This window comes from Cetorhinus maximus, chromosome 4 (assembly GCF_964194155.1).
Source record: "Cetorhinus maximus chromosome 4, sCetMax3.hap1.1, whole genome shotgun sequence".
Classification (NCBI taxonomy): Eukaryota; Metazoa; Chordata; class Chondrichthyes; order Lamniformes; family Cetorhinidae; genus Cetorhinus; species Cetorhinus maximus.
Window position 1 is genome coordinate 78,750,444 of NC_135882.1, and position 16,395 is coordinate 78,766,838.

Consider the following 16,395-nt stretch of genomic DNA (forward strand, 5'->3'; position numbering starts at 1 on the left):
GTCCAGGCAACAGGAGTGAATCTTCAGAAGACCTATGGTCCTCTCTATCACTGCCCTTGTGGAGACATGACTCCTATTATAACGCTGCTCTGCCTCTGTCCTTGGGTGGCGGAGATGAGCCACCTTTTCAAGGGATAGCCCTTGGTCACCAAGCAGCCATCCATCCAGTCGGGCTGGATCACTGAAGAGCCTCAGCACCTGGGAGAGCGTCAGGATGTAGGCATCATTGGAGCTGCCCGGGTACCTTGCACAGACTTGCAGAATCTGCATCCTATGGTCACACACTATATGCATGTTCATGGAGTGGACCCGACTGACCTGCTGGCACCTTGATGCAGTCGATGGCACCCTGGAAGCGGGAGAACCCAGCAATCACTGCACTCACTCAGCCTGGTTGGCCTCGTCCGTACAGAAATTAATGAAAGTCAATGCCCACCTGAACAGTGCTTCTGTCTCCAGCTTGACGCAACTATGGACAGCTGATTAGGAAACTCCACACAGATCCCCCACTGACCCCTGGAAAGAGCAGGAGGCATAGGAGTTGAGGGCCACTGTGACCATCAGAGCCAAAGGCATGGGGTGTCCACCCACACAGTCGGAGGTGATCTCAGGCCATCTGCCAGATGGAGGTCACGGTCTCCCTTGAGAGGCAGATCCTCCTTCAGCATTGCACCTCAGACATATTGAGGTAGCTACATCGCCGCCTGTAAACCCTGGCAGCACATAATGGTGTCTTCTGTGGCCCCTTCCACCTTGGACTGTCAGTTGGCCCTGTGCCTGCGTCTCTCCTCCCACAGGTCGCTCTCCTGGAAGCTGTATTGGGACACCTGGCCTCCTCTCACTTCTACCCCTTTCTTCCTCAGAGGAGGAGGTGCCACCAATGGAGACCACAACCCCCATTACCAGGGTAACAGAAGGCTGTCTGATACCTGGAAGGGTCCACAAGGTCTGAATGCTCACACCAAGGAGTCTTGAAATGAAGCCTAGGAATGCTAACAATGAAGCCCCAAACAGAGATGAAGCTGCCATATACCAATAATTCACCAGCAGCAAACTATCTACCAAACTCCTCACTACTCACACTGGAAATGCTGCTGACCCTTTTTATCCCGCCCGTGGATGATGGTTTTGAAATTGTCGGCTGCCCACCTGCCCATTTTGCCTGTGTGACGAGTGCGAAATCGCACGGGCAACAAAAAATCGGTGTCAATTGCCTTTTTAATGGTCTTAACTGGCCACTTAATTAATGGCAGGTGCGGCTCCCAAACCTGCGCATGCCTGCCAAGTGAAATATCGTGTGAATGTGTGATGACACCGGGACGCCCACCTGACGACTTTGCACGCCATTTTACACTCGAGCATGTCAGGCGTGTGCCAAGCAAAAAGTTCTGCCTATTCTTTTTACTGGTATTTGGTTTCCTTTGCTTATAGATTTTGCAAAGAGTAATGAGAAGTTGTTGATAAATTGATAGATTAAGAGAATGATGCCACCTTTGCATAAACTGTTTGTTAGCAAAACTATGAAGGAGCTAGTCAAGAATCCAAATGCAACTCATAACACAGTTGTAGACCATTTTTCACAGGTCAGAGGTGCGACAATCTGGTTTGATTAGAATCATCAGCTTTTCTGTTTGTACTGTCAACTGTTAAATGAGTCTTGTCCACTGTTGTTTTGTAATTTGGTTCTCATTTGACCATTGTTGACTTGCATGTCATTTCACTGATATACATTAATAAAATAATTTATTTGGTCATTGATGATAATTCTAGGGTATACTATTGTCAATGTTACACTGTTACAAATTCAGAATTGTTTGCATGAAGATGCTATGGATCACATCCACACCAAAATGATAGAACCTCTAGCCACATCAATCGGTCAAACATCCATGGTTAGGGTAGCCATTTCTCTCTCTGCTACTTTTGCCAGAACTGCTAATTTTGGTGAGGATGTAAGCACACAATATCAGAACAGCTATCCAGATTTTAGCATTTGGTTTTGGTGTTACAGCCTTACCAAAAACTAATATTCTTTACACCAAACTGAATGATTGGTTTAAGTCTATCAATATTTTACCAGTGCCTACTCAACACAAGGTTGTCCATAACCATTCACAGCAGCATATAAATCACCCCAGTGCATAATGCAGCCCCATTTTTATGGCCCCAAATATCGGCCAGAATATAACGCGTGATATTTCGGTTGGCGGGCATGCACCAGAGTTGGCAGTGCGCCCACCAGCAATTAAAAGGCCCATTAAGGCCATTAAAGTTATAATTGAAAAAATCTTTTCGCTGCCTGTCCAACCTTATGGTTAGCGGGCAGGTGAAAAGGCCAAGCGGCCTTTGCAATTTTTAGGAAACCACATCCATGGGTAGGATGAGGTTTCCACCAGTAAATAAAAATAAAATGAAAATTTTAACGTTTCATCAATAACACGTCCCTGCTCATGTGACAAAGTCACATGAGGGGACATGTTTTATATCATTCTTAAAACCTTTATTTTTAATGTTTTAAACTCTTCATCTCCCTGAGGCAGCTCTGTGCCTCAGGGAGCTTTTCCAGCATGCACCGTTGCACATTTGTGAACTTGCGCTCTCACCCTCCTTCCCCCCCCACCGCACTCTGGCAGCACTGAGCACTGCCGTGCGCGTTTCACACTGGGTGGGCCTCAACTAGCCCGCCAGTGTGAAATCGCGGTCCAATCCTGATCGTGGGCGGCGGTCGGCTTCCTGACCGCCCCCACCGAGCCCGCCTGACGAGGGAAAATCCTCCCCACCGTGTTTTTGCATATACTTGGCGTATAAGTTGACCACCACCCCCCTGCTTTCAGCTATGCCCTGCTATACATGCAGTAGTAGTCAGCCTCCATTTTTTGTCTTGCAAATGCATGTTTTCTTTACCTTATAACTGGGTGCAAGGTATCGAACAGGCGATAAGGGCTGTGTTGCAAAGATGCGCGGGAGTTTAAGACACACCCATACAAAGCAAACACGGCATGGCAAACGATGAAGAGAAATAAGTCTTCCAACAAAATGAATGAAGTGTGAAGCTGGTTTAACGCTAAAAGTCGTAACATTTACTAACCTGTCAAATATCTGTTGCAGTGAGTGGAAATAGCTTTGCGATTCATTTATTTGGCATAATTTGTTAAGTTGTTTGTAAATTATAATAAGATTTTATCTGAAAATGAGGTGCATATATGAAATAATTTGGTACTACCTGATTAAATTTGGGTTATATTATGAGAATATAACCCAGTGTTTCTGGGCAGTGCCTCACCCATTGGGAGCACCCAAATTTCTTTCTGTTTTTCTGGCAGGCCAGGCCAAGCACACAAATTCTAAATTACCTATAATGTAATTACAGAAGAACTCATTTTCTTAGAGTTGGCTATGAGTATGAAATAATTAATTATTAAGCTTAGTAATTTGTCACTGGGTGACGCGTCTCATGAATTTCTATATTTAGTGCACTTACTGAAACTTGCTGGAAATTTCCATAAAAAGTCTTGGGAGGACTTTACAGTATTAAGTTCTGAGTGGATCTGAGCATTAAGAAAATCACTTGCCCTGTTCATTATCTAACCGAGTTTGTGAGACATGGCAAAAAAAAAACAACCAGAAAGAATGAGGGAGGCACAGAGAGAGGCATATAGGCCAGAATTTTCCAGCCCCTCACGGTGGCAGGATCTTCCAGTTCTGCTGCTGTGAATGGAGATTTCAATGGCTCGCCTGCCCTGCCACGGGGGAGCCCACCATGGAGGGGGCGGGGGGGGGGGGGGGGGGGGGGCGTTGCTGGAAAATTCTGGCCATAGATTGAGAGAAATACGGGAGAGAGAGGAGACAGAGAGAAAAATATACTTACAGGAAGAAAAAATGAGAAAAAGAGCCACAAACAAGTGGTGATGCAAGAAAGTTTGTGAATGCATTGAGAGCAATGGTTATAGTGGACCTGGAAAACACCTCCATCAACCTCCACTCTGTGGTCCTCTTTCTCCTTCCACCTCTCATGCTCATTTGATGGCGCAACAAAAATGTTGCACTGACAATCATATTTCTTTTTTTCAGTTGTATTTTTAAGTCTAATGCTTTGAACTTGGTTATCCTGTGCAACTTGTTCCTTCTGCCTAATGTCATAATTCATATGTTTTAGAGGTATAGTTGTTTAGTTTTAGAAATTAAATTTTAAATGTAAGTTCAGTGGGGAAAAAAAAACCCTGGTAAGTATCTAGGGGCTGGCAAACTACACAGATCTAAAGATACTTATAATCAAAAGATAACTTCTATTTACTGGATAAAGTCAGAGTTAGTGTAAGTCATAAAATAGCAGATGGTCTTACTTAGCTAAAGAACAGGAGACATCGGGCAGAATTTTCCCATCGGCGATTTGGGGGCGGGGCCCGCTTGCCGACGGGAAAATTACGCGAGATGACGTCGGGAGGAACCCCCGACATCATCCCGGTCCATTTAAATATTGAGGAAGGCGGGCGGACAGCGAAATCAGCTGTACTCCCGCTGACTTGTCAATGGCCAATTAAAGCCATTGATAGGATCATTAAGATAATTAAAGACCCTGCTCATCCAAGTTTAAGGCTGGCGGGCAGGCCAGGAGCCCCAGCGGGCTTCTGATAATACATGAAACCTCATCCACTGGCGGGATGAGGTTTCATGTCCATTTTTAAAAACTTCAATAAAGTTTATGTGCTTCTTATTAACATGTCCCATCTCATGTGACATTGTCACATGAGGGGGACATGTTAATAATTTTAATATTTTTCTATTTTTAAAGATTTTTATACTGTCAGTAATCCCCCTGAGATAGCACTTAGTCTCAGGGAGATGTGTGCTCTATTGTGCGCATGCGCGAAAGAGCGCACTTTGACAGATAGGGAATCCCTCCACCCCCCACACAGGAAGCACATAGTGCTTCCTGTCGGGCAGGCCGCTGGGCGGGCCTTAATTGGCCCACCCACTCAAAATGGCGGCGGGCCCCGTTTCGGTGGCAGAGTTCGGCTGTCCGCCCGCCCCCCGCCGAGCTGGTGGGGCCCGCCCACCCATCAAGGTAAAAATTCTGGCCATGATGTCTGCAGTTATTCCAGTAAAAGAGATAAGTTATTAATGTGGTTTCCCAGAATTTAGGAAAGCTTTGGAATTAAAAGATAGTTAATTTGCATTTCTACCTGGGAACAGGTCTTGTGTGTCACATTGCCATGGAGATGGCTAGAGCTTCGTGAGATTCTTTGTTTTTGAGTTTATCTTTGTCTTTGGGATGTACAGCCTACAGACCTAGCATCACATTGGCACTGAAATTCATTTACCACATTACTCATTTGTGTGATAGGAAGAACGTCATTTTGGTTTGACGGCAGAATCCCATTAGTGGCGAACACCACTCATGTTGCTACTGTATAGTAGCAGTGTGAAACAGCTGGCTTCGCATGTTGCGCAAATTTCTGAGATACCTTGCCCTTACAGGGTAATCTGAGGTAGATTGGGCACTTTTCAGGGCCAAAAGTAACCACCTTAGGCCCATTCATGAGCTTGCGTGATATACAGCGCGAAATGATCTGATAAGGGTGGCCATTATCCTGCAGGAAGTCTTTGATGTGCTCTATTTCAGCATCAAGCTGATGGATCATGTCAAACAGCATGTCCCTTCTGCTGCTCACAACGGGCAAGGTACAGATCGTACCCAACCTGTCCGTGTTTGCAAAATTCAAAACAAAGTGTCTAACATTAGATGTGATTCCGTGATTGGACATTTGCTAAATAATCCTCAGTGTGCTAAGAATTATGCTGACAACCAATTTAAGATTGTCAGTTGGGCTCGCAGTGTGACACATTTGTGTGCACTGGAAGCTTCATATATTAACACACAGGGTCCTGTTCTTTGCAGACAGAAAGAACATGTACACACATTGCGCCTGTTTCAGCTAAACAAAATAAGTGATAGCCATTCGCTGGTTCATTCCTCAGGGCAATACCTTGACCAATCAGAGTCAAGCGGCTTGGTTTAAATTTCAAATAATGCTGAGCAGTTAACTGTCAGTCACCATTAACTGGTGCATTCTCCTTGACAACTCCCCTACCAATCAGTGTCCACTTGACAACCAATCAGTACTCTCTTCTCATACAGTATAAAGTTGTTGCTTCCCATGGCATTGGTATTCTTGTGATTGTCCTCATGAGTGCAAGATGATAGGCTGTGACAAAATGTACTACCAAATGGCTATTTATATCATAATATTTTTTAAAAAACCCACCCCAGCATTATGGTGTGATCATCTGCACTAATCTCACGGATAACAAATATGCATTGTTTTAGCCAACTTCATACAACAATTTGAAAACTTCATAGCTCATTTTTACACGTGCAGCTTGGCAGTGTCGAACTGTATGATAAAAGGCTTCTTGCTCAAAAGAACTGAATCAAGCTCCATGAATGCCTCAGTTGATAAGTCTGCTGCTTTAGTTAGAACTCACTCAAAGAGGAACAAATCAGAGTTTTCAAGTTTGTTATGATGACCAATATATTTTGTCACAAGGTATGAGGGATCAGCAAATACTACATACTATATTATAAATAAAAAATGGTGCATCTTGAAAAGCATATAATTTTCCATTGGTCTACCTGCTTCCTCATCATATCGGTAGCTTGCATTATGTAGCGTGGAGGTAGCCCATGACGTCTTGCAAGAACAATTGCCTGTTCTAGAGTGACGCTTAGTGTACATCTGGAAGAGAAAGATATTAAATCAAAGGATATTCCTGCGGGGTTGTATACATTTTTTAGACAATGGGAATTAGGAAATTGTTTATGGTGTCAACAAAATATAGTCCTTCACAAAGGCTACATTGCAGTTTTAAAAATATATTAAGCAATTTGAAGTTTACCCAGTTTTAAAATAATTTTTTTGGCTGCTCTGCTGAAATTACAGTATTTGTCCAGTATATGTCCATCTTCATCTGAAAGGGTATCAACCGCTTATTAGGATTTCTAAACAACTGACCTGAATGTCCACTGTACTTAGCAGCCACACACTTGTCAGACAGTCTGATAAATGAAGACTATGGTCCGTATTTTGTCATAGAAATAACAAAGAAGGCTTCAGCAATCAACATTATTTAAGGTAAATCGGACAGCAACGTCGAGCGACTGCTCATGCGCAGTTATATGCAGAAAGCGGCAAGTAGCTGTTTCAGATACCCTGCTCCTTCAGAAGCTGAATTATAACAGTATCTCACCCAGAGCATCAGCATTCAAATACATGAAGGATTTGAAGTTAGGTACTTAACCACAAAATACACATATTAACAAGTATGGTTTGTCTTCAAATATAAGTATCTTTTTTTACAACACGACAGAATCTTGATTAGTGTGAAACAATCTCTCTGGCACTGAAAATTAACCATTTTAAATGTGGAGTCTCATTCCATCAAATTTCAATTAATATTGGAGATTAAGAAAAAAACTAAAACTTTTAAATAGAATTTGTTTTAAACTGTTTCTTACGGTCTCTTTTATTTCTCTATCTGAATCCCATCTTCCTTTCCTTCTACTTAGTTTATGCTTATGATTTGGCATTCAATTAATTGTTCTAATTTCTATTTCAGAATCTACAGGGGCAAAATTTGATAGTCCCCAAAAATGTCTGTAGGAATTGCAGTGCACAATTAACCCATGCCTATTGTTTTTGAAGCAAGGAGCACACTAACTTTGAGCTGCTGGCTAATGTGCATGAATGCTGCATGCAGTCAGTGCTAAAAGTGCTGTTAAGTGAATGGATTTATATTCATTCGTGGGATGTGGATGTCACTGGCTGGGCCAACATTTATTTCTCATCCCGATTTGCTCTTGTTCAGAGAGCATTTAAGAGTCAACCACATTGCTGTAGATCTGGAATCACATGTAGACCAGACCTGGTAAGCACGGCACATTTCTGGATGACTCAATGACTGGATGCAGTGTCAGAAAAAGTCCAAAGACCTTACACAAGTGGTTAAGATCAGTGAATGCATCTTTAAATTCAATCTTTCACAAACTGCACCACCTGCCTCACACACTGCACAATGCACCACACCCCCATCACTCACCTTCCAATAATCATTCTCACTTCTAGCATTCATAGCTTCACTTCATCCTCACATATTTAGCACTGCTGCAAGCCTCACACCCACATCTCATGGACACTGCCAAGTATTCAACTTTGTCAGCCACATTACCCAAACAGATTGCATCACATTCTCTGACATACTTAATTCACACTTGCAAGTTGGAACATAACTGGAGGTAGCAGGAGCTAATCAGAGGGGGACAAGAATGGCTGTATGTCCTTATCCCAATGGAAGAGAAGGTAGGCACCAGCATTGGAGCTGTCATTGTTCAGTCTGTGGCCAGGAGCAGAGCTGAAACCATCAAAGATGACAATATCCTCATACCATCACATCCCAATTCCCCATCACCCCACAATCTCTTCTGATTCACAAGCTACATATGGTGTAATCATGCACCTCTCGGTTTCCCCTCCCCCTTGCACCTTTTTCCTTCCAGATACTCAAGAACTGCAAATTAGCCTGGCAGTGGTGGAAGAGCAAGAGATATAAGGGCAGGAAAGAGCGATGAAGAAGATGAAGAAGAAATACCATCACTTACTGTCAGTTTCACAGCTCCCAGCGCATATACTAACATCACACATAATCTAGAGCAGGCTTTTCCAACCCCCACCCATGGCACAGAGGCAGCGCCCCCATACCTCTCTATCCTGGCTCGCAGAGCCACTGTCAAAAAGCCAGTAAGGTGGGTAAGTGGAGTAAAAGAATCTGCAAGGAGCTGCTCCACCAATGACAGGCCATTTCTCTCCCAAGTTTGCTGCTGAGACACTCACAATGAGAAACAGTATATGATTGAAGGAACAGCAATGACTGGCAGCGGTGAGTGTGCTCAGGAGTTTTTTGGGGGAGGAAGAGACTCGCCTATGGGGATTGGATGGAAGAGACACACTGCTGGGGATGGAGGAGGGGAACAGACTAGCCACTGGGGGTAGAGGGATTGGCAGGGGAAAAGACTCATTGCTGCTCTGCATACAATGGATGTTCCCTGCAAACTTGCTAATGCACTCACCAAAATGACATCCAGCACGGCTTACACCTGCGGATGCCATTTTGAGGCCAAAATAGCACTCAACATGCTAAAAAAACTGGGCACAAAGGAGCTGAAATTTGCAGCTTGCATGTTTCAGTGAAGATTCTTCAATCTGATTGGTTAAAGAGCTACACAGTTGCTTGCCCTGTACACACACAACCCAAATTCCCTGTAGAGGGCATCACGCTGGATTTCTAATAACACAAGTCAGTGCAAAATCCCAAGAAAATGTACGGGTGGAATCGTCCCAGATTTGCACTAAGTGCAGCAGCGGGAGGATAAAACGTCATTTAACCCGCCGGTCGCAATGGCAGCTTTTCACATTGTATTGTCCCAAACCCGCTGCATTAATTATGCATTCCCGGGAAACACGCCGTTTCCATGGCGGGCGGGCTCTCATTCACCCGCCAAGCCATCACCTCGCCACTTCAGCATGCCAAGTGCCATATTTAAAGTCCAGCCGTGTGCACACCTCTCGGTGCTTCTAGCCCATGACTGCTGCAAAGAAGGCATGGCCCTGAAAGGCCAAAAGACTGCAGCCATCAAATTTAATGACGTGTCCCGCCTTTTGGATGCAGTGGGGGCTGGCCGCGATGTCCTCTAACCCTACTCTGGCCGCAGGATGGGTAGCAACCTCACTAATCCGGCTTGGGAGGTAGTGGCAGTGGTAGTCAGCACCAATACTCTTCATTAGAGGACAGCCACCCAGTGCCACAAGAGGATGAATGACCTCCTCCATTCCACCAGGCTAAGTCACTCTTCTCATCACTCTCAACTCACACACTCACAAACCCATCACTCATCCACAAGGCCCTGACACACTGCCTTTCAAGGGACATCACGAGTTGCTCTCTCACAAACAGCTTCATTGTCCTCATCCCATCCATGGGACCACTCACCACCCACACATGTCAGGCATATTTATCATCTGGCCTGGCAGGCATCCTGTTTACACTCTCTCCATCTCTATTCATGCAGGACAAGCTGGCACACAACAAGAGGGAAAGTCACAGCTCGGAGGAGGAACGCCTGATACCAAGGTCCTTACGGACTTTTGAAAACAAAGCCATCCAGCTGGACGGAGAGGATCTGGACCATTCCAATGTTGACGGTGAGGTCGGCGGTGCTCTACCAAGTGAGGATCCAGCAGTGCCACATTCATCAGATGACCATGCTGTGTGTGATGTGTCCTCTTTCACAAGCCACTGCCATGCACTAATTATCTCCCCTTGCTTCCGCAGGCACATCTGGGAAACAGCCAAGAGTCCACGACCCAGGGCCTCCAATCAAGCCCCGAAGAAACCTCTGAAGAGGAATCTGGAGGCATGCTCCTTGAATTCCCATCACAGCGCTCACCCACAGCCCCCGCCAGCGCAGAGACACACATCTCGGTGAGACCTAGCTTTACAGTAGCCTCAGGATCTCAATCTGGTGTGCAGATCGCACTGTCTGACCGACAGCAGGTGACAGCAGGGACTTCCCAGGTGTCCGGCACTCAGAGGACTGCTGCGGACCAGAAATTTTTGAGTCTGGACTCGGTCATGTCACAGTTGTTGCAGCTGCAAAGCAAAGCTTGGGAACATCAGAAATGGATGTCCGCTGCACTCCTCAGATTTCAAGGCATGATGGAGTAGTCCATCTGCCTTCAGGCTGAGGCAATAGTACCAGCATGACAATGCACTGGGCTCAACACTGGTAAGATGGTGGCCATCATGGAGACCTTGGTCCAGGACGTTACTCCTGCACCAGTTGGTTTCCAACAGTGTGTACGCAAGAGTTGTGCAGGGCAGCTCAATCTCACTCCAGCTACCCCTTCTCCTCAAGGAGTTAACCATGGACCCTTGGATGCCCATTGGAAGGAAGATCAGCAGGTGCACACTCTGGGCCCATCCATCCAGGTGACTCTGGGTGTGTTTGGCCCATCTGAATCCCCTCTTCCTGTAACCTCTGCAGCTCCAGCCCCACAGGCCGAGGAGGTTGCCACTGCCACACAGCAGGACCCCGAAAGCAAGCCGGGGCCCTCCAGGTCTTGACCGTCCAGAGGACACCCGCCAAGGTCATCACAGACAGGACATCGCAGTCAGTAGGCTACCTCGACCACTGCTGTGGATATCCAGGGAGCACCAAGATGTCGCAGTAGGGTTAGGAAAATTAAGAAGATGTAACTCTTTCAGAGTTAAAACAATAAACTAAATTAACAAAATAAGGGATAAATCAAGCACAGCCCCTAAGTCAGGTCAGCTGTAAAATCAAGGAAAAACTTTAAAGGAACCTTACAAACATCAAACCAAAATGTGATTAAAGGGGTCAACAAACCACCCCAGTCCCCGCGGTGCCCACCGGGCACGGAAGGCCTCGATGGTGCCGGCAGACACCGCGTGCTCCCTCTCCAGGGACATCCGGCCGCGAACGTAGCCGCGGAAGAGGGACAAACAATTGGGTGGGACTCCCCCCTCGATCGCCCGCTGCCTGGACCTGTTAATGGCCAACCTGGCCAGGCCCAGTAGCAGGTTCACGAGGATGTCCTCCTCCTTCACGACCCCCTTCCGCACCGGGTGTCCGTAGATCAGGAGCGTGGGACTGAAGTGCAAACAAAACAGTAACAGAAGGTTTTTTTAAATAACTAAAAAGGGAGTGCAGCCTATCACACCCTAATTAAGAAGATGTAACTCTTGTAGAGTTAAAACAATAAACTAAATTAACAATAACAAGGGATAAATCAAGCACAGCCCCTAATTCAGGTCAGCTGTAAAACCAAGGACAAAGTTTAAAGGAAACCTACAAACATTAAACCAAAATGTGATTAAAGGGGTCAACAAACCACTCCAGTCCCCGTGGCGCCCACCGGGCATGGAAGGCCTCGATGGTGCCGGCAGACACCGCGTGCTCCCTCTCCAGGGACACCCGGCCGCGAACGTAGCCGCGGAAGAGGGACAAACAATCGGGCGGGACTCCCCCCTCGATCGCCCGCTGCCTGGACTTGTTAATGGCCAACCTAGCCAGGCCCAGGAACAGGTTCACAAGGAGGGCCTCCTCCTTCCCGACCCCCTTCCACACCGGGTGTCCGTAGATCAGGAGCGTGGGACTGAAGTGCAAACAAAACAGCAACAGAAGGTTTTTTAAATAACTAAAAAGGGAGTGCAGCCTATCACACCCTAATTAAGAAGATGTAACTCTTTCCGGGAGTGGGACATGAACCCACAACCTTCTGATTCAAAGGCGAGGGTGCTATGAACTGAGCCACAGCTGCACAGCCTGGGCATTAATCACTTGTACATATTATTCACTATTATCAATAAACTCCCAAGAATGTCTCCCTGCCTATGGCTCCTTGTTCTGATGAGCAGTGTTCATGTCACTCAGATGTGAAACCTTTCTGCACAAGATAAAGGCAGGTGTCTCAGACCAGGGCCTCTTCCCTGTGCTTTGTGCAGCCTTCAGGCCAAAATGATGGTCCAGCTTCACAATCACTGGACACATTCCTGTTGCCTGCACCTCGACGATGCTTGTCATTGCTACGATAATTTTGTGGGCAGGCATCACAGAGTTCCGTCATTCTCTCTGTCTGCTCTCATCACCTTTAAGGTGGGGTCGGCCCTCATCTCTTCAGCATCTGTGACCAGTGACGCTGTGCTCCTGAAGGGCTCAGGTGCTGAAGGCAGACAAAGAATCAGGTGCTTTTAAAGTTTCATGGCTGTGTCTCTATGATATGAAATCACAGAGCACAAGTGAGCTGCCCTTGGCCAGACAGGAGTCAGACATTCTCAGAGGCAATGTGAAGGCCTATGGAGTGTCCTCGCTGCATGTCGTCATTATCCTCCTGCATTCGAGCGACTATAAGGGCCTATACTGTGTCTCCATGACAGGAGCATTATCACAGAGGGTTTGTGCATTGCCATGAGCCAGACTGGAGTCAAACATTCATAGGGGAGGTGATGGTGTAGTGGTATTGTCGCTGGACTAGTAATCCAGAGACCCAGTGTAAATCTCTGGGGACCTGGGTTCAAATCCTGCCATAGCAGATGATGGAATTTGAATTCAATAAAATGATGACCATGATAGTTGTAAAAACCCATCTGGTTCACAAATGTCCTTTAGGGAGGGAAACCTTCCTTACCTGGTTTGGCCTACATGTGACTCCAGAGCCAGTCTCTGAACAAGACCATATAGCTTGGCCAGCGATGCCCACATCCAATGAATGAATTTTAAAAAAGATGCAATGAGGGGATCGATGGGGTCACTTCACTGCATGTTGTCATCATCCTCCACAAATCTAGCAGCTATGAGGGCCTCCTGAGCACGCCTGCCTCATCTGGCAGTGTGAGGGATCTCATCCCCATCATTGTTGCCTTCGTAGGACCTCCTCGCCCTCATCCCTGTTGGTGTCCTCCTCCTCAGCCAGTTCCTCTCTCTGCTGCAGCCAGGTTGTTAAGGACGCAGCACACGATGCGTGACATCCTCTGTGGACTATATTGCAGGGCACCACTAGTTCATTTTTAGCATCCCGCTGGTCTGCTCCACCAAGTTGCAGCATGAGGCTCGTTATACCTTCACTCTGCTGCAGTCAGGCTGCCACACAGGTGTCATCAGCCATGTAACTCTTGTTCCCAAGGAGCCATCCCTGCAGCTTTTGTGGACCCTGGAAGATGTCAGGGATCTGTGACCAATTGAGAATGTAGGAATTATGGACAATCCCTGGAAACTGTGCACAAACCTGCAGGATGCGTTTGTGTGTCGCACACCAGCTGCATATTCAGCGAATGGAAGCCCTTGCAATTGACTGTGTGTTCTGACGGAGATCTGAGTGCCACGTGAGTACAGTCAATGGCACCCTGCACCTGTGGGAAACCCGAGATCTGGGCAAATCCATCGCTCTTGCATCCTGGCTCTCCTGGTCCCAGGCAAAATGCACAAAGTTGTGTGCCCTTGAGAAGATGGCATCCGTGACCTCAATGATCCATTTGTGGGTGGAGGCTTGTTATTTCCCACAGAGGTCACCTGTGGAACCCTGAAAGGAGCCACTGGTGTAGAAACTGAGTGCCGTGGTCACTTTCAAGGCCACGGGCAATGGATGCCCTCCATGTCCCTGTGCACCAAATCCTGCACCAGCTGGCAGATGTGACTGACCAGTTCCCTAGACATGCACAGTCTTCGGTGACACTGATTCTCAGTCATCTGCAGGGATGAAAGGCGGCGTCTATAGACCCTGCATCCCCCAACAACACACCTCAATAGCAGGGCAGCCTTTGCCGCCCCCCCCTTCATGTGCCTCAACCTTGAATTCCAACAAGCGACCCAGGCAAGCGCTCAGCAACATCACTGTGTACTCACCACGGAGTACCCCTCAAAGCGCAGCCCACCAAGTGCACGTCTTTTTGTATGCTGTTGTGAAACATGTCGGCATGGGCGGACGATCCAGTTTGGGTGGGGGGGTGATACCTGCAGGCTGGCCTTATAATGATATGCAGGTGTATTTCAATGAGGTTCCCGAAGTTCGATGGTGGGAAATGCGGCCCGCCATTGGCGGGCAGATCAGACAATTGCAAACTGGTTTCTCAACGTTGTGAAACCAATTTTTGGCCTTTTCACCATATTGTCTGCTCAAGTCAACAAACACGCCCAAAGCCAGCAGGCACAAATGATTCCACCCTAGTTGTAATAAATAGCTAGCAATGTTCGTTCACTGACCAGCAAACCCTGGCCATTATGTTTCCAAAAGTAATCTCACTTTATTTACAAACACTGAAATGAAGAAACTCAGCCATGTCATAGCTAGTGAAATTGAATCTGAATTTCATCCCAGTTGTGCAGCAATATAAAGCAGGCATCTTTAATATTCATGCTATGAGAATCCAACAAGTTGGTGAGAAAATAAATTAAATGGGGTTTCTATTGAACTTGTATGGCAGTTATGGTGGTCGAGTAGTGGAAGCCCCCTGAGGAAATTCAACCCCACTAACTGAAAGCTGATGTCAAATAAGTGCCAGGATTACAGCAATGGCATGTTGGCCCAAATAACCTGCTTCTGTATTCTAAAATTCTATAACTAAGGTTGCAGATGATAAGCAAATCATTGATACAATAACCGGCAATGAAATTGAGAGCATTTTGTACTGCTAAGGCAAAAAGTGGTACGCAACCTTACTAATAGTCTTTAAATGTCCAAAGAAATTAGATTAATTTTTAAATGAAGCTCACATTTTTTATAACATTTCTGACATAGATAGGTTAAGTGAGTGGGCAAAGATCTGGCAAATGGAGTGTAATGTGGGCAAATGTGAAATCGCTCATTTTGGCAGGAAGAATAAAAAAATGAAGCTTATTATCTAAATGGTGAGAGATTGCAAAGCCCTGATATTCAGAGGGATCTGGGTGCCCTAGTGCATGAATCACAAAAGGCTTGTATGCAGGTACAACAAGTAATTAGAAAAGCTAATAGGATGTTACCATGTATTGTGAAGGGAATTGATTACAAAAGTAGGGAGGTTATGCTTCAGTAGCTTCAGTTGTACAGGGCACTGGTGAGACCACACCTGGAGTATTGTGTACAGTACTGGTCTCCTTATTTAAAAAAAAGATGTAAGTGCTTTGGAAGTAGTTCAGAGAAGATTTATTAGGCTAATACCAGGAATAGGCAGTTGTCTTATGAGGAAAGGTTGGACAGGTTAGGCTTGTACCCATTGGAATTTAGAAGAGTAAGAGGCGACTTAATTGAAACATCTAAGATCCTGAGGGGTCTTTACAGGGTGGGACATGGAGAGAATGTTTCCTCTTGTGGGAGAACCTAGAACTCAGGGTCGCTGTTTAAAAATAAGAGGTCACTCATTTAAGACAGAGATGAGGAGAAGTTTTTTTTTCTCAGAGAGTTGAGAGTCTTTGGAACCTTCTTCCTCAAAAGGTGGTGGAAGCAGAGTCTTTGAATATTTTTAAGGCAGAGCTAGATAGATTCTTGATTAACAAGGGGGTGAAAGGTTAGAAACATAGAAACTAGGAGCAGGATTAGGCCATTCGGCCCTTCAAGCCTACGCCGCCATTCATTATGATCATGGCTGATCATCCAACTCAATAGCCTGCTCCCGCTTTCTCCCCATACCCTTTGATCCCTTTCGCCTCAAGAGCTATATCTAACTTCTTCTTGAAAGCATACAATGTTTTGGTCTCAACTACTTTCTGTGGTAACAAATTCCACAGGCTCACCATTCTCTGGGTGAAGAAATTTCTCCTCATCTCAGTCCTAAATGGTCTACCCC

The 16,395-nt window shown here is 46.0% G+C and overlaps 1 protein-coding gene across 3 annotated transcripts in view; it reads right to left on the reverse strand.

Annotated features, from left to right (window-relative positions):
• Positions 1-16,395, reverse strand: part of prex2 (phosphatidylinositol-3,4,5-trisphosphate-dependent Rac exchange factor 2) — a 675,068-nt gene that overhangs the window by 34,104 nt on the left and 624,569 nt on the right. For all 3 annotated transcript variants that reach the window (XM_078540383.1, XM_078540384.1, XM_078540381.1), the window contains exon 38: positions 6,635-6,737. In XM_078540383.1, the coding sequence (XP_078396509.1) occupies positions 6,635-6,737 (103 nt within the window). The remainder of the gene's footprint in view (positions 1-6,634; positions 6,738-16,395) is intronic.